The 25,051-nt window shown below is 39.5% G+C and overlaps 1 protein-coding gene across 1 annotated transcript; it reads right to left on the bottom strand.

The window, feature by feature from the left end:
• Positions 1 to 984: 984 nt before the first annotated feature.
• On the bottom strand, positions 985 to 19,137 carry LOC133617613 (uncharacterized). Its single transcript, XM_061977693.2, has 5 exons — positions 18,817 to 19,137; positions 8,308 to 8,535; positions 4,918 to 5,216; positions 2,182 to 2,297; positions 985 to 2,037 (listed from the first exon to the last, which is right to left on the bottom strand). Exons 1-5 carry the CDS (start codon positions 18,914 to 18,916, stop codon positions 1,848 to 1,850), a joined length of 933 nt encoding a protein of 310 aa, XP_061833677.2. The 5' UTR covers positions 18,917 to 19,137; the 3' UTR covers positions 985 to 1,847.
• Between the last annotated feature and the right edge of the window lie 5,914 nt (positions 19,138 to 25,051).

Below are 25,051 nucleotides of genomic sequence, written 5' to 3'. Positions count from 1 at the left end.
ATCCAATCTTCCCCTCCATCCATCCAATCTTCCCCTTCATCCATCCTTCCCCTCCATCCATCTTTCCTCTCCATCCATCCTTCCCCTCCATCCATCCTTCACTCCCTCCATCCATCCTTCCCCTCCATTCATCCTTCCCCCTCCATCCATCCTTCACTCCCTCCATTCATCCTTCCCCTCCATCCATCCTTCACTCCCTCCATTCATCCTTCCCCTCCATCCACCCTTTCCCTCCATCCATCCTTCCTCTCCATTCACCCTTCCCCCTCCATCCACCCTTCCCCTCCATCCATCCTTCCTCTCCATTCACCCTTCCCCTCATCCATCCTTCCCCTCCATTCATCCTTCCCCCTCCATCCATCCTTCACTCCCTCCATTCATCCTTCCCCTCCATCCATCCTTTCCCCCCTCCATCCATGCTTCCCCTCATTCATCCTTCCCCCCTCCATCCATCCTTTCCCCCATCCATCCTTCCCATCCATCCATGCTTCCCCTCATTCATCCTTCCCCCCCTCCATCCATCCATGCTTCCCCTCATTCATCCTTCCCCCCATCCACCCCCCCCTCTATCCATCCATGCTTCCCCTCATTCATCCTTCCCCCCCATCCATCCTCTCCTCCATCCACCCCCCCCCCCCCCCTCCATCCATCCTTCACTCCCTCCATTCATCCTTCCCCTCTATCCATCCTTCACTCCCTCCATTCGTCCTTCACTTCCTCCATCCTTCCTTCCCCTCAATTCATCCTTCCCCTCCATCCATGCATCCATCCTCCCCCACACCTTGCAGGTGACAGGTGTGCTAGTTGAGATCAAAGTGCTGGCAGGTTTGGATCAAATCAAGTAAGACATAAAAATGTTCATGTGTGACATACTGGCAATAAAATGACATTTGAAGTCTTTAGTCAACTTATTAGAAATGACACAATATTGAAGTCTTTAGTCAAGTTATTAGAAATGACACAACATTGAAGTCTTTAATCAACTTATTAGAAATGACACAATATTGAAGTCTTTAATCAACTTATTTGACACAACATTGAAGTCTTTAATCAAGTAATTAGAAATGAGTAATAAGATGTTTAATCGTGTTCAATCCAAATTGGGAACAATATTTATTAGTTTGTGTTAGTTCAAACATCACTTCATTTATTTCTGCATCATAGTGAGATTCTTCTTCTTACCTAACACACATTATTCAACCACACACGCAGTCTTCACTTTCAAAGTGGATTAGTGGGCTAGTGGGCCTGTGTGGGTTAGTAGGCCCGTGTGGATTAGTGGGCCTGTGTGGGTTAGTAGGCCCGTGTGGGTTAGTGGGCTTGTGTGGGTTAGTAGGCCCGTGTGGGTTAGTGGGCTTGTGTGGGTTAGTGGGCCCGTGTGGGTTAGTGGGCTTGTGTGGGTTAGTAGGCCCGTGTGGGTTAGTGGGCTTGTGTGGGTTATAAATAAATAAATAAATGGGTTGTACTTGTATAGCGCTTTTCTACCTTCAAGGTACTCAAAGCGCTTTGACACTACTTCCACATTTACCCATTCACACACACATGGAGGGAGCTGCCATGCAATGCGCTAACCAGCACCCATCAGGAGCAAGGGTGAAGTGTCTTGCTCAGAACACAACGGACATGACGAGGTTGGTACTAGGTGGGGATTGAACCAGGGACCCTCGGGTCGCGCACGGCCATTCTTCCACTGCGCACGCCGGTTAATGGGCTTGTGTGGGTTAATGGGCTTGTGTGGGTTAGTAGGCCTATGTGGGTTAGTGGGCCCGTGTGGGTTAGTGGGCCCGTTTGGGTTAGTGGGCTTGTGTGGGTTAGTGGGCCCGTTTGGGTTAGTGGGCTTGTGTGGGTTAGTGGGCCCGAGTAAGAATCTTGGGCACGCTGTTCTTGCCGCTCTCGCGAGGCTTTTGTGGTCGACGCCCTCGACTCTTTTTGCTGGCGCTCTTCTTCTGCCTGCGCTCATAGGTGAGCTCCAGGATTGTACTTCCTGTCAGGGAGTATCCGATGTTGGACCAGGTCAGGACCGAACCACTGAGCCATCTTTGAAGACACACACATGCAGGTCAGCTCCACACACACACGCACACACACACACACGCACACGCACACGCACACACACACGCACACGCACACGCACACGCACACGCACACGCACACGCACACGCACACACACACAGGTTTTACCTGTTCATGTAGGTCAGGATGGTGTAGTATGTAAGAGGATAATCCCACACCTGCAGGTCTGTCACCTGACCATCAAAACCTGACATCGCAACCACTGGCTCACCTGACCACACGAACTGCACACACACACACACACACACACACACACACAATAATAATAATACATGTAAAAACATTATTTTCACCACCTGCTAACAATAATGTATCTCTATTCTTTTATATTAATTATTGAGATTGTTTTTGTATTATATTATCTATTACGCATATTTTTTTATCATTTGTTATTAAACTATTTAAATATATTTATTTAATTTATTAAGTATTTATTTATATATTTCTATTTGCATATGACGTTCTGTTCACAAAAACAATAGTTTGTATTATTAAAAAAAATGGTACCATTTTTAATTGTTTTGAAATTGGATTTAACATTTATTGACATTTAATCACAACTACTTTTGTATTCTAACGTGACAATTGTTTCTATTATTTATAATAGTTATCTTCATTTTTTGTTTTAGCATATTTTAAAATTATAATTTTTTTCTTACTTACATGTATTACATTATGTAATATATTTATGTCAAGTTAATACTTAAATGCAACAAAAACATTTATTGTGTACGTATATATATATATATATATACACCGGTACATATATATATATATATATTTACATATATATATATATACATATAAACATATATACATACATATACGCACACACATATATATGGTGTTAAAATGTGGAATTTCCCCAAGTTTCAGTACTTTCCATTACATAAAAATGTAAAAAAATCCTGCTGAAAACTTTGAGTGACCTAATTTTTTTTAATTTTGTTGTTTTATTTGTGTACAAAGGGGGCACATGACTGTATGCTCCTTTTCATTCATGATTTATTTTAATGTTGTATCAATTATTTTTTTGCGAATGTGGAGTTAAATTAAATAAACACAAAAAATATATATATAAAAGTTTATACATATATATATTTTTATTTTTTTATTTTTTTATTTTTATAAAACAATGGAAACGGAAGAAAGCCGAAGATATGTGGATATTTTTTTTTGTATGGGGTTATGGACATTAAGTCTAATAATAACAAATAATACTAATTAGGGGTGTCCAAATAAATACATTTTCAAATTAATCGCAATGTTTATTTGTAACGATTCCAAATCAATTAAAAAAAAAAAACCCAAAATAGATTTTTAATTTTTTTTAAACTGAAAGATCGATTTAAATTTTTTTATTTTTACATTTTTAGTCTTTTTTGTTGATGTAGATGATCATAGCTGCTGTACATATTTACTTTAGAAAATATATATTGATTTAAAAAAAAATCGATTTAAAAAATGTTTAAATTTTTTTTTAAATGATTTAAATTTTTAGGTTTTTTTTTGTTGATGAAGATGATCATATCTGCTGTACAGATTTACTTTTACAAAAGATATTGATTTGAAAAAAATCAAAAATCGAATTTATTATTTTTTTTTAATCAAAAATCGATTTACATTTTTTTTAATCGATTTTTAACTTGTATTTTTTTTTATTGATGAAGATGATCATATCTGCTGTACAGATTTACTTTAGAAAAGATAAATCAATTAAAAATATCAAAAATCGATTTAAAAATGTTTTTAAAAAAAGATAGATTTCAATTTTTAGTTTTTTTTGTTGATGTAAATGATCTATATTTGTTGTACAGATTTACTTTAGAAAAGATATATCGATTTAAAAAAAAAAAAATGTCTGTCTATCTGTGTTGGCCCTGCGATGAGGTGGCGACTTGTCCAGGGTGTACGCCGCCTTCCGCTCGATTGTAGCTGAGATAGGCTCCAGCGCCCCCACGACCCCGAAGGGAATAAGCGGTAGAAAATGGATGGATGGAATCAAAAATCAATTTAATTATTTATTTATTTTAAATCAAAAATCGATTTAGATTTTTTTTAAATCGATTTTTAACTTGTATTTTTTTTGTTGATCCATATCTGCTGTACAGATTTACTTTATTGGCAAAGAGAAGTGTGGGATACTTCCCTTGTTGCCTTATTTGTATTTGACTTTATTAAATGTTTGGGTAGAATTTTTTTCAACAAATATTGATTAAAAAAATCCAAAATCTATTAAGAAAAATGTTTAAATTTTTTTTTTAAATATTTAAATTTTTTGTTTTTTTTGTTGATGTAGATGATCTATATCTGCTGTACAGATTTACTTTAGAATATATATATATTGATTTAAAAAAATAAATAAATAAATCAATTTTATTATTATTTAAAAAAAATAAAAAATCGATTTCAATGTTTTTAAATCGATTTTTAACTTGTATTTTTTTTGTCGATGAAGATGATCATATCTGCTGTACAGATGTACTTTAGAAAAGATATATCGGTTAAAAAAATCAAAAATCGATTAAAAAAAATGTTTTAAAAATCGATTTTAATAATTAGTTGTTTTTTTGTCGATGATGTATATCTGCTGTACAGATTTACTTTAGAAAAGATATATCGATTTAAACATTTTTTTTTTAAATCGATTTCGATTTTTTTTTAAATCGATTTTTAACTTGTATTTTTTGTTGTTGATCTATATCTGCTGTACAGATTTACTTTATTGGCAAAGAGAAGTGTGGGATACTTCTCTTGTTGCCTTATTTGTATTTGACTTTATTAAATGTTTGGGTAGAATTTTATTCAACAAAAGCAGTTTTCTAGAAATGTATCAGAGCTCACCTTCGACGGTATTATCGCCCTGACGCTCATGTTGCTGTCACTAAAGAGCTGCGCCACGCCCCGCAGCGTATCCACGGTAACGCACACCCTGGTCCAGATATCCGGCTGGACATTGGACCACATCTTGATCCTGGGATCCAGGCGGACGGACTGGTACGTCAGTTTTTCCCAGTTCAGCCTGTAGGAGCCCTGGTTGTCAGTTGTCAGCCTCATGACCGCCTGGCTGGACGGACTCAGCTGGAAGATGGAGGAGGAGGAGCTCTGCTCGCCCATCAGGTAGCGCACGCACACGCTCACACCTGTGCAGCAAATAGCTCTTCTAGTTTCAACTGCAACACTTTCATACATTAAAGTCATGATTCTCAAACACGCCAAAGACTCACTTCATTAAAAATTCAAACACAGTGTTACTGTTCAAAACTGTGTGTAAAAGATGACTGTATACTTCTGTATGCTCCTTTTCAGTCATGATTTATTTTAATGTTGTGTCAATTATTTTTATCGAATGTGGAGTTAAATTAAATGGAGAAAAAAAAATAAATATATATATATATATGTATATATATATATACGGCATATATATATATTTTTTCATAAGTCATGATTTATTTTAATGTTTTATCAATTATTTCTATCGAATGTGGAGTTAAATTAAATTTAACAACAAAAAAAACAAAAACAAAAAAATATATATATATATATATGTATAAAAAAATATATATATATACAGGTAAAAGCCAGTAAATTAGAATATTTTGAAAAACTTGATTTATTTCAGTAATTGCATTCAAAAGGTGTAACTTGTACATTATATTTATTCATTGCACACAGACTGATGCATTCAAATGTTTATTTCATTTAATTTTGATGATTTGAAGTGGCAACAAATGAAAATCCAAAATTCCGTGTGTCACAAAATTAGAATATTACTTAAGGCTAATACAAAAAAGGGATTTTTAGAAATGTTGGCCAACTGTAAAGTATGAAAATGAAAAATATGAGCATGTACAATACTCAATACTTGGTTGGAGCTCCTTTTGCCTCAATTACTGCGTTAATGCGGCGTGGCATGGAGTCTATGAGTTTCTGGCACTGCTCAGGTGTTATGAGAGCCCAGGTTGCTCTGATAGTGGCCTTCAACTCTTCTGCGTTTTTGGGTCTGGCATTCTGCATCTTCCTTTTCACAATACCCCACAGATTTTCTATGGGGCTAAGGTCAGGGGAGTTGGCGGGCCAATTTAGAACAGAAATACCATGGTCCATAAACCAGGCACGGGTAGATTTTGCGCTGTGTGCAGGCGCCAAGTCCTGTTGGAACTTGAAATCTCCATCTCCATAGAGCAGGTCAGCAGCAGGAAGCATGAAGTGCTCTAAAACTTGCTGGTAGACGGCTGCCTTGACCCTGGATCTCAGGAAACAGAGTGGACCGACACCAGCAGATGACATGGCACCCCAAACCATCACCCAACCATGCAAATTTTGCATTTCCTTTGGAAATCGAGGTCCCAGAGTCTGGAGGAAGACAGGAGAGGCACAGGATCCACGTTGCCTGAAGTCTAGTGTAAAGTTTCCACCATCAGTGATGGTTTGGGGTGCCATGTCATCTGCTGGTGTCGGTCCACTCTGTTTCCTGAGATCCAGGGTCAACGCAGCCGTCTACCAGCAAGTTTTAGAGCACTTCATGCTTCCTGCTGCTGACCTGCTCTATGGAGATGGAGATTTCAAGTTCCAACAGGACTTGGCGCCTGCACACAGCGCAAAATCTACCCGTGCCTGGTTTACGGACCATGGTATTTCTGTTCTAAATTGGCCCGCCAACTCCCCTGACCTTAGCCCCATAGAAAATCTGTGGGGTATTGTGAAAAGGAAGATGCAGAATGCCAGACCCAAAAACGCAGAAGAGTTGAAGGCCACTATCAGAGCAACCTGGGCTCTCATAACACCTGAGCAGTGCCAGAAACTCATCGACTCCATGCCACGCCGCATTAACGCAGTAATTGAGGCAAAAGGAGCTCCAACCAAGTATTGAGTATTGTACATGCTCATATTTTTCATTTTCATACTTTTCAGTTGGCCAACATTTCTAAAAATCCCTTTTTTGTATTAGCCTTAAGTAATATTCTAATTTTGTGACACATGGAATTTTGGATTTTCATTTGTTGCCACTTCAAATCATCAAAATTAAATGAAATAAACATTTGAATGCATCAGTCTGTGTGCAATGAATAAATATAATGTACAAGTTACACCTTTTGAATGCAATTACTGAAATAAATCAAGTTTTTCAAAATATTCTAATTTACTGGCTTTTACCTGTATATATATACTGTATTTTTTTTTTAATAAGAAATGGAAATGGAAGAAAGCCGAAGATATGTTGATATTTGTGTTTGTTTTGTATGGAGTTATGGACATTAAGTCTGATAATAATAAATAACATTAACTAGGGGTGTCAAAAAAAAAATCGATTTTCAAATGAATCGCGATTTTTATTTGTACCGATTAGTAATACATTTAAAAAATAAATCTAAAATTGATTTTTATTATTTATTTTTTTATCTGTCCTGTCCAGCCATTCATAAATTACATTAAATACTTTCATACATTAAAGTCATGATTCTCAAACAGCCAAAGACTCACTTCATTAAAAATACAAACACAGTGTTACTGTTCAAAACTGTGTGTAAAAGATGACTGTATACTTCTGTATGCTCCTTTTCAGTCAAGATTTATTTTAATGATGTATCAATTATTTTATCAAATGTGGAATTAAATTTTAAAAATATTATATATATATATATATATTGGGGGGTGTGGGAAAAAATCAATTGGAATTCGAATCGCGAATTCTCATTTTTTTTTTAAATCTTTTTTTTTTTTTCTTTTTTTCTTTTTAATTTTATTAATTTTTCTTTTTTAATTAATCAATCCAACAAAACAATACACAGCAATACCATAACAATGCAATCCAATTCCAAAACCATTTTTAATTTTTATCCGCCCTGTCCAGCCATTCATAAATTACATTAAATACTTTCATACATTAAAGTCATGATTCTCAAACACGGCAAAGACTCACTTCATTAAAAATACAAACACAGTGTTACTGTTCAAAACTGTGTGTAAAAGATGACTGTATACTTCTGTATGCTCCTTTACATTCGTGATTTATTCATGGGTTATTTTAATTTTGTATCAATTATTTGTATCGAATGTAGAGTTGAATTAAGTAAAATTAAAAAAATATAGAAAAGTTTATATATGATTTTTTTTGTGTTTTTTTTTATAAGAAATGGAAACGGAAGAAAGCCGAAGATATGTGGGATATTAAAAAAATGTTTGTATGGAGTTATGGACATTAAGTGTGATCCACTTATGGATTCCTCTTACCTCGAGGAGGTGACTCTGTGGTCCAGCTAGGGTAGGCGCTGGTGGGGTAGGCGCTGGTGGGGTAGGCCCTGGTGGGGTAGTCCCTGGTGGGGTAGGCCCTGGTGGGGTAGTCCCTGGTGGGGTAGGCTCTGGTGTTGTCAGGGGGAATAGAGTAATTAGGCGGGTAGAAGGAGACTCCTCCCCCTCTGTAAGACAACGTGACCATCATCCCATTTAAGTCCGGAGAAGCTGCAGCAGACAGAAGTGAAAATTGATTGGTTTAGTTATTTTTTACAGCGCATTACTGGTATTAAATGAAAAAAAAAAAAAAAAAAAAAATACGGTTATTTTTTAATTTAAAATTTAAAATTCTGGACAGTTTTTTTTTTTAACAGTAAAATCAGACTTCCTTTATTTTTATCTGTCCTGTCCAGCCACTCATACATTACATTAATTACATTACATTAATTACTGTCATACTTTAAAGCCGTGATTCTCAAACGGTGGTGTGCCAAAGACTCACTTCATTAAACATTTCAAACACAGTGTTACTGTTCAAAACTGTGTGTAAAAGATGACTGTATGCTCCTTTTCAGTCATGATTTATTTTAATGTTATATCAATTATTTTTTATCGAATGTGGAGTTAAATTCCATCCATTCATTTTCTACCGCTTGTACCTTTTGGGGTCGCGGGGGGTGCTGGAGCCTATCTCAGCTGCATTCGGGCGGAAGGCGGGGTACACCCTGGACAAGTCGCCACCTCATCGCAGGGAGTTAAATTGAATTAAAAAAAATATACATATAATATATAACATTATATATATATATATATATATATATATATATATATATATATATATATATATATATATATATATATATAACATTATATATATATATATATATAGATATATAGATATATATATATATATATATATATATATGTATGTATATACAAACCCCGTTTCCATATGAGTTGGGAAATTGTGTTAGATGTAAATATAAACGGAATACAATGATTTGCAAATCCATTTCAACCCATATTCAATTGAATGCACTACAAAGACAACATATTTGATGTTCAAACTCATAAACTTTATTTTTTTTTTGCCAAATAATAATTAACTTAGAATTTCATGGCTGCAACACGTGCCAAAATAGTTGGGAAAGGGCATGTTCACCACTGTGTTACATGGCCTTTCCTTTTAACAACACTCAGTAAACGTTTGGGAACTGAGGGGACACATTTTTTAAGCTTCTCAGGTGGAATTCTTTCCCATTCTTGCTTGATGTACAGCTTAAGTTGTTCAACAGTCTTCCTTCTGATATTTTAGCCTTCACAATTTCAATGGGAGACAGGTCTGGACTACAGGCAGGCCAGTCTAGTACCTGCACTCTTTTACTATGAAGCCATGCTGTTGTAACACGAGGCTTGGCATTGTTTTGCTGAAATAAGCAGGGGCGTCCATGAGAACATTTCTTGGATGGCAACATGTGTTGCTCCAAAACCTGTATGTACCTTTCAGCATTAATGGTGCCTTCACAGATGTGTAAGTTACTCATGTCTTGGGCAATAATACACCCCCATACCACCACACATGCTGGCTTTTCAACTTTCTGCCTATAACAGTCCGGATGGTTCTTTTGCTCTTTGGTCCGTAGGACACGACGTCCACAGTTTCCAAAAACAATTTGAAATGTGGACTCGTCAGACCACAGAACACTTTTCCACTTTGTATCAGTCCATCTTAGATGAGCTCAGGCCCAGCGAAGCCGACGGCGTTTCTGGATGTTGTTGATAAACTGTTTTCGCCTTGCATAGGAGAGTTTTAACTTGCACTTACAGATGTAGCGACCAACTGTAGTTACTGACAGTGGGTTTCTGAAGTGTTCCTGAGCCCATGTGTTGATATCCTTTCCACACCGATGTCGCTTGTTGATGCAGTACAGCCTGAGGGATCGAAGGTCACGGGCTTAGCTGCTTACGTGCAGTGATTTCTCCAGATTCTCTGAACCCTTTGATGATATTACGGACCGTAGATGGTGAAATCCCTAAATTCCTTGCAATTTCTGATTGAGAAAGGTTTTTCTTAAACTGTTCAACAATTTTCTCAAGCATTTGTTGACAAAGTGGTGACCCTCGCCCCATCCTTGTTTGTGAATGACTGAGCATTTCATGGAATCTACTTTTATACCCAATCATGGCACCCACCTGTTCCCAATTTGCCTGTTCACCTGTGGGATGTTCCAAATAAGTGTTTGATGAGCATTCCTCAACTTTATCAGTATTTATTGCCACCTTTCCCAACTTCTTTGTCACGTGTTGCTGGCATCAAATTCTAAAGTTAATGATTATTTGCAAATAAAAAAAATGTTTATCAGTTTGAACATCAAATATGTTGTCTTTGTAGCATATTCAACTGAATATGGGTTGAAAATGATTTGCAAATCTTTGTATTCCGTTTATATTTACATCTAACACAATTTCCCAACTCATATGGAAACGGGGTTTGTATATATATATGTAAATAATATACATATATTTCAATCTGACATCACAAGGACAAAGATAAAACCTTCTGGAGGAAAGTTGTGATGTCAGATGAAACAAAAATGGAGCTGTTTGGCCACAATACCCAGCAATATGTTTGGAGGAGAAAAGGTGAAGCCTTTAATCCCAGGAACACCATCCCTACCGTCAAGCATGGTGGTGGTAATATTATGCTCTGGGCCTGTTTTGCTGCCAATGGAACTGGTGCTTTACAGAGAGTAAATGGGACAATGAAAAAGGAGGATTACCTCCAAATTCTTCAGGACAAGCTAAAATCATCAGCCCGGAGGTTGGGTCTTGGGTGCAGTTGCGTGTTCTAACAGGACAATGACCCCAAACACACGTCAAAAGTGGTAAAGGAATGGCTAAATCAGGCTAGAATTAAGGTTTTAGAATGGCCTTCCCAAAGTCCTGACTTAAACGTGTGGACAATGCTGAAGAAACAAGTCCATGTCAGAAAACTAACACATTTAGCTGAACTGCACCAATTTTGTCAAGAGGAGTGGTCAAAAATTCAAGCAGAAGCTTGTGGATGGCTACCAAAAGCGCCTTATTGCAGGTAAACTTGCCAAAGGACATGTAAGCAAATATTAACATTGCTGTATGTACAAGTGATGACATAAATCATGGTCCCAATAACATTGCATCTAATAGACAATATCTCATTTGCACCCCTGCTGGTGACATCTATCAAAATGAGGGTGGTCCCAAAAAGGAGGGATTTTTCAAATTGACTGTGTGTCGCTTTTAAAAGTGCTCCCCCTCTGGTCAACATATGAAATAACAAGTGTGGGTAAGAAATGGAAATGCGCCCCCTTTGGCCAAAATTAATTAATAAAATAAATAAATATGTATATAGAGACATACTGTAATAACTTTAAGTAAATAATGAAGATTAAAAAACAGTTACAAACAAAACAAAATAAATGAATTAAAAGCAGTCTTTTTCTCACAATGTGTCGACTTTTTTCTTATAAAATTGGGAACATTTTCTCATAATCTTTGTTTCTGTAATATTGCAATATTTTCTCATAAAATGATTACTTTTTTTTAATGTAAAATTATTACTTCTCAATGCAAAATGGTGATATTTGTCATATCAAATTCTGACTTTTATCACAATATTGCCAATTATTTTGTTGTTCTTGTGAAACAGTGACATTTTTTTGAGTAAAATTATGACTTTTGTCGTCATTTTGCCAAGTAATAGTCCATTATTATAATATTGCCAACATTTAAAGTGTTCTTATAAAACTGTGACTTTTGTCGAGTAGAATGACGACTCTTTTCATAAAGTTGCCAAACTTTTAAGCGTTTCTTGTGAAATTGCGACTGTTATTGAGTAAAATTCCAACTTTTATCACAATATTGCACAAATGTTCAGTTTTTCTTGTGAAACTTTGACTTGCGTTGAATAAAATGACGACTTTTATTATAATACTGCCAAAATTCTAAGTTTGACCTTTTTCTTGTGAAAATGTGACCTTTTTCTTGTGAAATTCCAACTCATTTTTCACAACAAGCTTTTTTATATTTGCATAGTATGTATATATTATTAATGTTGTAAATACACATCTTTATATATCTAGAAAGGCTGGTCCTAAAGAGGTAGACATTTTTCTCAGGTCTCAAGAAGATAACAAATACAAGAATGTGTGTCCTTGTATTGCTACTCTTCTTGGGACCTGAAGAAGGAAAAGTATCTTCCATATGAGGAGGTGTGAACAAGTGATGACATAAATCATGGTCCCAATAACATTGCATCTAATAGACAATGTTTCATTTGTGGTGACATCTATCAAAATGAGGGTGGTCCCAAAAAGGAGGGATTTTTCAAATTGATTGTGTGTCGCTTTTAAAAGTGCTCCCCCTCTGGCCAACATATGAAATAACAAGTGTGTGTAAGAAATTTAAATGCGTCCCCTTTGGCCAAAATGTATTAAATAAATAAATAAATATGTATATAGAGACATACTGTAATAACTTGAAGTAAATAATGAAGATTAAAAACCAATTACACACAAAAAAATTCACTAAAGCAGTCTTTTTCTCACAATGTGTCGACTTTTTTCTTATAGAATTGGGAACATTTTCTCATATTCTTTCTGTTTCTGTAATATTGCAATATTTTCTCGTAAAATTACTTTTTTTTATGTAAAATGGTGACATTTAACATATAAAATTCATATAAAAACATTGCCAATTATTTTATTGTTCTTGTAAAATAGTGACATGTTTTTTTTAGTAAAATGATGACTTTTGTCATCATTTTGCCAAGTAAAGTCCCCATTATAATTATAGTATTGCCAAAACTGAAAGTTTTCTTATAAAATTGTGACTTTTGTCGAGTAAAACGATGACCCTTGTCATAAAATTGCAGAACTTTTAAGCTTTTCTCGTAAAACTGCGACTGTTATTGAGTCAAATTCCAACTTTTATCATCACATTGCACACATGTTCAGTTTTTCTTGTGAAACTTTGACTTGCGTTGAGTAAAATGACGACTTTTGTTATAACACCGTCAAAATTCTACGTTTTTCTTGTGAAATTCCAACTCATTTTTCACAACAAGCTTTTTTATATTTGCATAGTATGTATATATTATTAATGTTGTAAATACACATCTTTATATATCTAGAAAGGCTGGTCCTAAAGAGGTAGGCATTTTTCTCAGGTCTCAAGAAGGTAACAAATACAAGTGTGTGTGTGTGTGTTGTATTTCTAGCCTTCTTGAGACATGAATAAGGAAACGTATCTTCCATACGTCTCATTTGTGGTGACATCTATCTAAATGAGGGTGGTCCCAAAAAGGAGGGATTTTTCAAATTGACTGTGTGTCGCTTTTAAAAGTGCTCCCCCTCTGGCCAACATATGAAATAACAAGTGTGTGTAAGAAATTGAAATGCGTCCCCTTTGGCCAAAATGTATTAAAAATAAATAAATTAATATGTATATAGAGACATACTGTAATAACTTGAAGTAAATAATGAAGATTAAAAACCATCCATCCATCCATCCATCTTCTTCCGCTTATCCGAGGTCGGGTCGCGGGGGCAGCAGCCTAAGCAGGGAAGCCCAGACTTCCCTCTCCCCAGCCACTTCGTCCAGCTCCTCCCGGGAGATCCCGAGGCGTTCCCAGGCCAGCCGGGAGACATAGTCTTCCCAACGTGTCCTGGGTCTTCCTCGTGGCCTCCTACCGGTCGGACATGCCCTAAACACCTCCTTAGGGAGGCGCTCGGGTGGCATCCTGACCAGATGCCCGAACCACCTCATCTGGCTCCTCTCAATGTGGAGGAGCAGCGGCTTTACTTTGAGCTCCCCCCGGATGACAGAGCTTCTCACCCTATCTCTAAGGGAGAGACCCGCCACCCGGCGGAGGAAACTCATTTTGGCCGCTTGTACCCGTGATCTTGTCCTTTCGGTCATAACCCAAAGCTCATGACCATAGGTGAGGATGGGAACGTAGATCGACCGGTAAATTGAGAGCTTTGCCTTCCGGCTCAGCTCCTTCTTCACCACAACGGATCGATACAGCGTCCGCATTACTGAAGACGCTGCACCGATCCGCCTGTCGATCTCACGATCCACTCTTCCCTCACTCGTGAACAAGACTCCGAGGTACTTGAACTCCTCCACTTGGGGCAAGATCCCCTCCCCAACCCGGAGATGGCACGCCACCCTTTTCCGGGCGAGAACCATGGACTCGGACTTGGAGGTGCTGATTCTCATCCCAGTCGCTTCACACTCAGCTGCGAACCGATCCAGTGAGAGCTGAAGATCCTGGCCAGATGAAGCCATCAGGACCAAATCATCTGCACAAAGCAGAGACCTAATCCTGCAGCCACCAAACCGGATCCCCTCAACGCCTTGACTGCGCCTAGAAATTCTGTCCATAAAAGTTATGAACAGAATCGGTGACAAAGGGCAGCCTTGGCGGATCCAACCCTCACCGGAAACGTGTCCGACTTACTGCCAGCAATGCGAACCAAGCTCTGACACTGATCATACAGGGAGCGGACCGCCACAATCAGACAGTCCGAAACCCCATACTCTCTGAGCACTCCCCACAGGACTTCCCAAGGGACACGGTCGAATGCCTTCTCCAAGTCCACAAAGCACATGTAGACTGGTTGGGCAAACTCCCATGCACCCTCAAGGACCCTGCCGAGAGTATAGAGCTGGTCCACAGTTCCACGACCAGGACGAAAACCACACTGTTCCTCCTGAATCCGAGGTTCGACTATCCGGCGTAGCCTCCTCTCCAGTACACCTGAATAGACCTTACCGGGAAGGCTGAGGAGTGTGATCCCACGATAGTTAGAACACACCCTCCGGTTCCCCTTTTTAAAGAGAGGAACCACCACCCCGGTCTGCCAATCCAGAGGTACTGCCCCCGATGTCCACGCGATGCTGCAGAGTCTTGTCAACCAAGACAGCCCTACAGCATCCAGAGCCTTAAGGAACTCCGGGCGGATCTCATCCACCCCCGGGGCCTTGCCACCGAGGAGCTTTTTAACTACCTCAGCAACCTCAGCCCCAGAAATAGGAGAGCCCACCACAGATTCCCCAGGCACTGCTTCCTCATAGGAAGACGTGTTGGTGGGATTGCGGAGGTCTTCGAAGTATTCCCTCCACCGATCCACAACTTCCGCAGTCGAGGTCAGCAGAACACCATCCGCACCATACACGGTGTTGGTAGTGCACTGCTTCCCCTTCCTGAGGCGGCGGATGGTGGTCCAGAATCGCTTCGAAGCCGTCCGGAAGTCGTTTTCCATGGCTTCCCCGAACTCCTCCCATGTCCGAATTTTTGCCTCCGCGACCGCTGAAGCCGCACACCGCTTGGCCTGTCGGTACCTGTCCGCTGCCTCAGGAGTCCCATGAGCCAAAAGAACCCGATAGGACTCCTTCTTCAGCTTGACGGCATCCCTCACCGCCGGTGTCCACCAACGGGTTCTAGGATTACCGCCACGACAGGCACCAACTACCTTGCGGCCACAGCTCCAATCAGCCGCCTCGACAATAGAGGTGCGGAACATGGTCCACTCGGACTCAATGTCCAGCACCTCCCTCGTGACATGTTCAAAGTTCTTCCGGAGGTGGGAATTGAAACTCTCTCTGACAGGAGACTCTGCCAGACGTTCCCAGCAAACCCTCACAATGCGTTTGGGCCTGCCAGGTCTGTCCGGCATCCTCCCCCACCATCGCAGCCAACTCACCACCAGGTGGTGATCGGTAGAAAGCTCCGCCCCTCTCTTCACCCGAGTGTCCAAAACATGAGGCCGCAAATCCGATGACACAACTACAAAGTCGATCATAGAACTGCGGCCTAGGGTGTCCTGGTGCCAAGTGCACATATGGACACCCTTATGCTTGAACATGGTGTTCGTTATGGACAATCCGTGACGGGCACAAAAGTCCAATAACAAAACACCACTTGGGTTCAGATCCGGGCGGCCATTCTTCCCAATCACGCCTCTCCAGGTTTCACTGTCGTTGCCAATATGAGCGTTGAAGTCCCCCAGTAGAACGAGGGAATCACCCGGGGGAGCACTCTCAAGTACTCCCTCGAGTGAATCCAAAAAGGGTGGGTACTCTGAGCTGCTGCTTGGCGCGTAAGCGCAAACAACAGTCAGGACCCGTCCCCCCACCCGAAGGCGGAGGGAAGCTACCCTCTCGTCCACCGGGTTGAACTCCAACGTACAGGCTCTGAGCCGGGGGGCAACAAGAATTGCCACCCCAACCCGTCGCCTCTCACTGCTGGCAACGCCAGAGTGGAAGAGAGTCCAGCCCCTCTCGAGAGAACTGGTTCCAGAGCCCTTGCTGTGCGTCGAGGTGAGTCCGACTATATCCAACCGGAACTTCTCTACCTCGCGCACTAGCTCAGGCTCCTTCCCCCCCAGCGAGGTGACGTTCCACGTCCCAAGAGCTAGCTTCTGTAGCCGAGGATCGGACCGCCAAGTGCCCTGCCTTCGGCTACCGCCCAGCTCACATTGCACCCGACCTCTATGGCCCCTGCTATGGGTGGTGAGCCCATTGGAGGGGGGACCCACGTTGCCTCTTCGGGCTGTGCCCGGCCGGGCCCCATGGGGACAGGCCCGGCCACCAGGCGCTCGCCATCGTGCCCCAACTCCGGGCCTGGCTCCGGAGGGGGGCCCCGGTGACCCGCGTCCGGGCGAGGGAAATCTGAGTCTCGGTTCTTGCATTTCCATAGAAGTCTTCGAGCTGCTCCTTGTCTGATCCCTCACCTAGGACCTGTTTGTCTTGGGAGACCCTACCAGGGGGCATGGAAGCCCCCGGACAACATAGCTCCTAGGATCATTGGGACACGCAAACTCCTCTACCACGTTAAGGTGGCAGCTCAGAGAGGAGGATTAAAAACCAATTACACCCAAAAAAAATTATGAATTTTTTTTTTACTAAAAACAGTCTTTTTCTCACAATGTGTCGACTTTTTTCTTATAAAATTGGGAACAATTTTTCATATTCTTTCTGTTTCTGTAATATTGCAATATTGTCTCGTAAAATTATTACTTTTTTCTTATGTAAAATGGTGACATTTGTCATATAAAATTCATATAAAAACATTGCCAATTATTTTGCTGTTCTTGTAAAACAGTGACATTTTTTTGAGTAAATTTATAACCTTTGTCATCATTTTGCCAAGTAAAATTCCTATTATTATCATAATATTGCCAACATTTAAAGTGTTCTTATAAAATTGTGACTTTTGTCGAGTAAAATTACGACTCTTTTCATAAAATTGCCAAACTTTTAAGCTTTTCTTGTAAAATTGCGACTGTTATTGAGTAAAATTACAACTTTTATCATAATATTGAACAAATGTTCAGTTTTTCTTCTAACATTTTGACTTGCGTTGAGTAAAATGACGACTTTTGTCATAACACTGCCAAAATTCTAAGCTTTTCTTGTGAAATTGTGACCTTTGCCTTGTGAAATTCCAACTTATTTTTCACAACAAGCTTTTTCATATTTGCATAGTATGTATATATTATTAATGTTGTAAATACAAATCTTTATATATCTAGAAAGGCTGGTCCTAAAGAGGGAGGCATTTTTCTCAGGTCTCAAGAAGGTAACAAATACAAGTGTGTGTGTGTGTGTGTGTGTGTTGTATTTCTAGCCTTCTTGAGACATGAATAAGGAAAAGTCTCTTCCATATGAGGAGGTGTGAACAAGTGATGACATAAATCATGGTCCCAATAACATTGCATCTAATAGACAATGTCTCATTTGTGGTGACATCTATCTAAACGAGGGTGGTCTCAAAAAGGAGGGATTTTTCAAATTGACTGTGTGTCGCTTTTAAAAGTGCTCCCCCTCTGGTCAACATATGAAATAACAAGTGTGTGTAAGAAATGGAAATGCGCCCCCTTTGGCCAAAATGTATTAAAAATAAATAAATAAATATGTATATAGAGACATACTGTAATAACTTGAAGTAAATAATGAAGATTAAAAACAAATTACACACACAAAAATTATGATTTTTTTTTTTTACTAAATACAGTCTTTTTCTCACAATGTGTCGACTTTTTTCTTATAAAATTGGGAACAATTTTTCATATTCTTTCTGTTTCTGTAATATTGCAATATTTTCTCGTAAAATTATTACTTTTTTCTTATGTAAAATGGTGACATTTGTCATATAAAATTCATATAAAAACATTGCCAATTATTTTGTTGTTCTTGTGAAACAGTGAAATTTGTTTTGAGTAAAATTATGACTTTTGTCGTCATTTTGCCAAGTAATAGTCCATTATTATTATAATATTGCCAACATTTAAAGTGTTCTTATAAAACTGTGACTTTTGTCGAGTAAAATGACGACTCTTTTCATAAAATTGCCAAACTTTTAAGCTTTTCTTGTAAAATTGCGACTGTTGTTGAGTAAAATTCCAACTTTTATCATAGTATTGAAGGTAACAAATACAAGAGTGTGTGTGTGTGTGTGTGTACCTGTGGTCCACAATGCATGGACCTGTCCTCCAGAAGCTTCCACAAGGATCAGTGCTGCCATCACCATGGAAACATAACACCCGGAGCCCTTCTTCTCCATCTTGGTCCTCACAGGTAGTGGAGTGTGTGTGCGTGTGAGCGACACTTTTATTTCCCGCCGGTGACGTCTCGGCCTCCAAAAGTTTCGTTTCTGCGTAAGTCTCCTCTCTTCTCTCCGCCCAGAACCTCTTGGAAGACGTTGCCTGGCGTAGGAGGTGGTATTTGCTGGGACGGCTCAGACTTCCTCTCCCAGTTCCTTTTAAGGAAGTGCGCCTTTTTAGATAAAGCATAAACAAGGTTGAGGAAAAAAACCAGCCGACGTTACATAATCTTTTTTTTTGTTTAATTAAATGCAAGCTAAACAAAAAAATTGAAGGGCAATAAAGAGAGAAATAGTCTGTTTCGGTGTCAAGCTGTCCCCGTGTACGGGCTCATATTTAACAGGACAGGTTAGACCAGGGGCGCCGCTAGGGATTTTGGGCCCCATGAAAAGAATCTTTACAGGGCCCCCAACACAGTGTCATTATTTTTTTCTGTATTATGATTTCATCATCATTAGGGGCCTCTCTGGGCCCCCCTCCATCATGGGCCCCTAGAATCCGTCTCCTTTACCCTCCCTTTTTCGGCGCCCCTGGGTTAGACCAGGGGTCGGCAACCCAAAATGTTGAAAGAGCCATATTGGACCAAAAATACAAAAACCAAATTTGTCTGGAGCCTCAAAAAATTAAAAGCCATATTCCATACAGATAGTGTGTCATGAGATATAAATTGAATTAAGAGGACTTAAAGGAAACTAAATGAGCTCAAATATAGCTACAAATGAGACATAATGATGCAATATGTACATATAGCTAGCCTAAATAGCATGTTAGCATCGATTAGCTCGCAGTCATGCAGTGACCAAATATGTCTGATTAGCACTCCACACAAGTCAATAACATCAACAAAACTCACCTTTGTGCATTCATGCTCAATGTTTAAAGTTTGGTGGACAAAATGAGACAGAAAAAGAAGTGGCATAAAACACGTCCTAGAAAGTCGGAGAAAGTTATACATGTAAACATACTAAGGTGAATTCAAGGACCGCCAAAATTAGTAGGACAAAACGGCGCTTGCCAAATACTCGAATCAATGAAGCATGTTTAATATAAACCATACTAATTGCCAACCTTGAGACCTCCGATTTCGGGAGGGTGGGGGGTGGGGGGCGTGGTTAAGATTATATATATATATATATATATATACATATATATATATATATATATATATATATATATATATATATATATATATATATATATATATATATATAAGAAATACTTGACTTTCAGTGAATTCTAGCTATATATATATATATATACAGTGGGGCAAAAAAGTATTTAGTCAGCCACCAATTGTGCAAGTTCTCCCACTTAAAATGATGACAGAGGTCTGTAATTTTCATCATAGGTACACTTCAACTGTGACAGACAGAATGTGGAAAAAAAAATCCAGGAATTCACATTGTAGGATTTTTAAAGAATTTATTTGTAAATTATGGTGGAAAATAAGTATTTGGTCAATAACAAAAATTCAACTCAATACTTTGTTATTGCCAACAAAGGTTATATTACAGAGGTCAAACGATTACTATAGGTCTTTACCAGGTTTGCACACACAGTAGCTGGTATTTTGGCCCATTCCTCCATGCAGATCTTCTCGAGAGCAGTGATGTTTTGGGGCTGTCGCCGAGCAACACAGACTTTCAACTCCCTCCACAGATTTTCTATGGGGTTGAGGTCTGGAGACTGGCTAGGCCACTCCAGGACTTTCAAATGCTTCTTACGGAGCCACTCCTTCGTTGCCCGGGCGGTGTGTTTGGGATCATTGTCATGCTGGAAGACCCAGCCACGTTTCATCTTCAAAGCTCTCACTGATGGAAGGAGGTTTTGGCTCAAAATCTCACGATACATGGCCCCATTCATTCTTTCCTTAACACGGATCAGTCGGCCTGTCCCCTTAGCAGAAAAACAGCCCCAAAGCATGATGTTTCCACCCCCATGCTTCACAGTAGGTATGGTGTTCTTGGGATGCAACTCAGTATTCTTCTTCCTCCAAACACGACGAGTTGAGTTTATACCAAAAAGTTCTATTTTGGTTTCATCTGACCACATGACATTCTCCCAATCCTCTGCTATACCATCCATGTGCTCTCTGGCAAACTTCAGACGGGCCTGGACATGCACTGGCTTAAGCAGGGGGACACGTCTGGCACTGCAGGATTTGATTCCCTGTCGGCGTAGTGTGTTACTGATGGTAACCTTTGTTACTTTGGTCCCAGCTCTCTGCAGGTCATTCACCAGGTCCCCCCGTGTGGTTCTGGGATTTTTGCTCACCGTTCTCATGATCATTTTGACCCCACGGGATGAGATCTTGCGTGGAGCCCCAGATCGAGGGAGATTATCAGTGGTCTTGTATGTCTTCCATTTTCTGATAATTGCTCCCACAGTTGATTTTTTCACACCAAGCTGCTTGCCTATTGTAGATTCACTCTTCACAGTCTGGTGCAGGTCTACAATTATTTTCCTGGTGTCCTTCGACAGCTCTTTGGTCTTGGCCATAGTGGAGTTTGGAGTCTGACTGTTTGAGGCTGTGGACAGGTGTCTTTTATACAGATAATGAGTTCAAACAGGTCCCAGTAATACAGGTAACGAGTGGAGAACAGAAGAGCTTCTTAAAGAAGAAGTTACAGGTCTGTGAGAGCCAGAGATCTTCCTTGTTTGAAGTGACCAAATACTTATTTTCCACCATAATTTACAAATAAATTCTTTAAAATTCCTACAATGTGAATTCCTGGATTTTTTTTTCACATTCTGTCTCTCACAGTTGAAGTGTACCTATGATGAAAATTACAGACCTCTGTCATCATTTTAAGTGGGAGAACTTGCACAATCGGTGGCTGACTAAATACTTTTTTGCCCCACTGTATATATATATATATATATTTTTTTTTAAATTTTTTTTTTTAATTACATTTATATATATATATATATATATATATATATATATATATATATATATATATATAAATACTTGAATTTCAGTGTTCATTTATTTACACATATACACACACATAACACTCATCTACTCATTGTTGAGTTAAGGGTTGAATTGGCCATCCTTGTTCTATTTTCTGTCACTATTTCAGAACACACACATTATACAAATATACATTATAAAATCAATAAGAAAACGGGAGCTCTAATTTGGGAGTCTGAATTAGGATCAGAAGTTCCTATACAAACATTGCGCACTCACGTCGCCTTTTTGTATTGATTACTGCAGCTGTGCACTGGATTCATTCACAAATACAAACTACAACTCACAAACACTTTAGAGTTAGGCTCCACCATCAGAATGTGTACTTAAACTTATAAAGATCACATGGATATTATTCAGTGAGTTGATTCACCAAAACTAACCTGTTATACAGGAGGAAAAAGCACACAGGACGTTTCAATTGTTCACAGACTGGTCGCTCTCATCAGAATGACATGACACTTCCGGTCTGCAGGTGATAGCATTCAATTGGGAAGAAACGCCCTATTGCCCCCTACTGACCAATGTGAATACTGATAAATGTGGAATGACAGCTCCAAAAACGAATTCAAACCACAAAATAAAATAAATAAATCAACACAAAAATGTGACACATTATGGGTGGGTCACATGTGCATGTGACCCACAATGGCAGTATTGTCCTGTTTAAAAGTGTCACAACATTGCTGTTGGCAATGTTGTGAACAGGCTGTCAACACGTCACTCAGGTCCGCATGGAGCTGGAGGGGGCGTGGCCTCCAGCTCCGCCTGAATTTCGGGAGAAATTTTGTCCCAGGAGGTTTTCGGGAGAGGCGCTGAATTTCGGGAGTCTCCCGGAAAATCCGGGAGGGTTGGCAAGTATGATATAAACAGTGTGCTTTATAACAATTAGGGAGGTTTGTGTCATGGTTGTCCTCCTACAGAAACCATATTATAATTAAAAAATTAAAAATTTTCCTCATCTTTTTCTATTTTTCATACATTTTTGAAAAAGTTCCAGAGAGCCACTAGGGCAGCGCTAAAGAGCCGCATAGAGCCGCGGGTTGCCGACCCCTGGGTTAGACTGTGCAAATGTGTGCTGAGGTACTCTGACGCAGTACCAAGTGCCACCATAATGATCCACATTAAAGCACGGTAGCGTAGTAGGTCTAAGACAAGTATTCATTAAAAAACAAGGCAGAGGTTTTATTTAATATTTTTTGGCCACATTACACACAGTTAGCCATAGAGCACTGAGCTCCTACAAAACCCAAAAGCAGTGAAGTTGCCACGTTGTGTAAATGGTAAATAAAAAGAGAATACAACGATTTGCAAATCCTTTTCAACTTATATTCAATTGAATAGACTGCAAAGACAATATATTTCATGTTCACACTGTGAAAACTTTGTTATTTTTTGCAAATATTAGCTCATTTGGAATTTGATGCCTGCTACATGTTTCAAAAAAAAAGCTGGCACAAGTAGCAAAAAAGGAGGAATGCTCATCAAAGACTTATTTGGAACATCCCACAGGTGAACAGGCTAATTGGGAACAGGTGGGTGCCATGATTGGGTATAAAAGCAGCTTCCATGAAATGCTCAGTCGTTCACAAACAAGGACGGGGCGAGGGTCGCCACTTTGTCAACAAATGCCTGAGCAAATTGTTTAAGAACAACATTTCTCAACCAGCTATTGCAAGGAGTTTAGGGATTTCACCATCTACGGTCCGTGATATCATCAAAAGGTTCAGAGAATCTGTAGAAATCACTGCAAGTAAGCCATGATATTACGGACCTTCCATCCCTCAGGCGGTACTGCATCAAAAAGCGACATCAGTGTGTAAAGGATATCACCACATGGGCTCAGGAACACTTCAGAAAACCACTGTCAGTAACTACAGTTGGTCGCTACATCTGTAAATGCAAGTTAAAACTCTATAACGCCATTTATCAACAACACCCAGAAACGCCGCCGGCTTCGCTGGGCCTGAGCTCATCTAAGATGGACTGATACAAAGTGGAAAAGTGTTCTGTGGCCTGACGAGTCCACATTTCAATTTTTTTTTGGAAACTGTGGACGTCGTGTCCTCTGGAACAAAGAGGAAAAGAACCATCCGGATTGTTCTAGGCGTAAAGTGTAAAAGCCAGCATGTGTGATGGTATGGGGGTGTATTAGTGCCCAAGACATGGGTAACTTACACATCTGTGAAGGCGCTATTAATGCTGAAAGGTACATACAGGTTTTGGAGCAACATATGTTGCCATCCAAGAAACGTTATCATGGACGCCCCTGCTTATTTCAGCAAGGCAATGCCAAGCCACGTGTTACAACAGCGTGTTACATATGACTCCGGCAAAATCAGCAACAAAAAAAGTACTAAAATACTAACAGGTAGCATGTGTCAGGTACCATGTAATATGACGTATGGCTGTGAAATTAGTTCAAACTAGGGCTGCAACTAACAACTCATTTGATAATCGATTAATCTGTCGATTATTACTTCGATTAATCGATTAATAATCGGATAAAAGAGACAAACTACATTCCTATCCTTTCCAGTATTTTATTGAAAAAGAAAACCCAGCATACTGGCACCATACTTATTTTGATTATTGTTTCTCAGCTGTTTGTAAAATGTTGCAGTTTATTAAAAAAACCTGCGTGTAGCATAGATCCAACGAATCGATGACTAAATTAATCGCCAACTATTTTTATAATCGATTTTAATCGATTAGTTGTTGCAGCCCTAGTTCAAACATGTGGCAACTTGTCCAGGGTGTACTCCGCTTTCCGCTCGATTGCAACTGAGATAGGCTCCAGCGACCCCAAAAGGGACAAGCGGTAGAAAATGATGGATGTCAAATGATCTTAGCATGCTAGCAGTTGGCTAACAAGCATTTGGACTTTGGAAGAGCTGAAATGTGGAATATGAAGATTGTATATATTCCATCCATCCATTTCCCACCGCTTGTCCCTTTCGGGGTAGCTTGCCCATCCCTTATTGTCGTTATATAACACAACGTGACGTCATCGGTGTGTTGTTTTGGTCCACGTGGAGGAAACCAGCAACTCGGCGACGATGACGTAACACCTTAACGAGACGTCTCACTCTCTTCTCATTTCCCGCACACTTTGTTG

The sequence above is a fragment of the Nerophis lumbriciformis genome, linkage group LG18 (assembly GCF_033978685.3).
Source record: "Nerophis lumbriciformis linkage group LG18, RoL_Nlum_v2.1, whole genome shotgun sequence".
NCBI classification, from domain to species: domain Eukaryota; kingdom Metazoa; phylum Chordata; class Actinopteri; order Syngnathiformes; family Syngnathidae; genus Nerophis; species Nerophis lumbriciformis.
This window is presented reverse-complemented; position numbering and strand designations above follow the sequence as displayed.

Excerpts from the sequence above, each read along its gene's own strand:
- LOC133617613 (XM_061977693.2), bottom strand. The coding sequence starts at position 18,916 with ATGGAGAAGAAGGGCTCCGGGTGTTATGTTTCCATGGTGATGGCAGCA. Across the intron at positions 8,536-18,816 it reads CCATGCATTGTGGACCACAG|CTTCTCCGGACTTAAATGGG; the intron begins GTACACACACAC and ends TGTCTGCTGCAG. Across the intron at positions 5,217-8,307 it reads CACAGAGTCACCTCCTCGAG|GTGTGAGCGTGTGCGTGCGC; the intron begins GTAAGAGGAATC and ends TTTGCTGCACAG.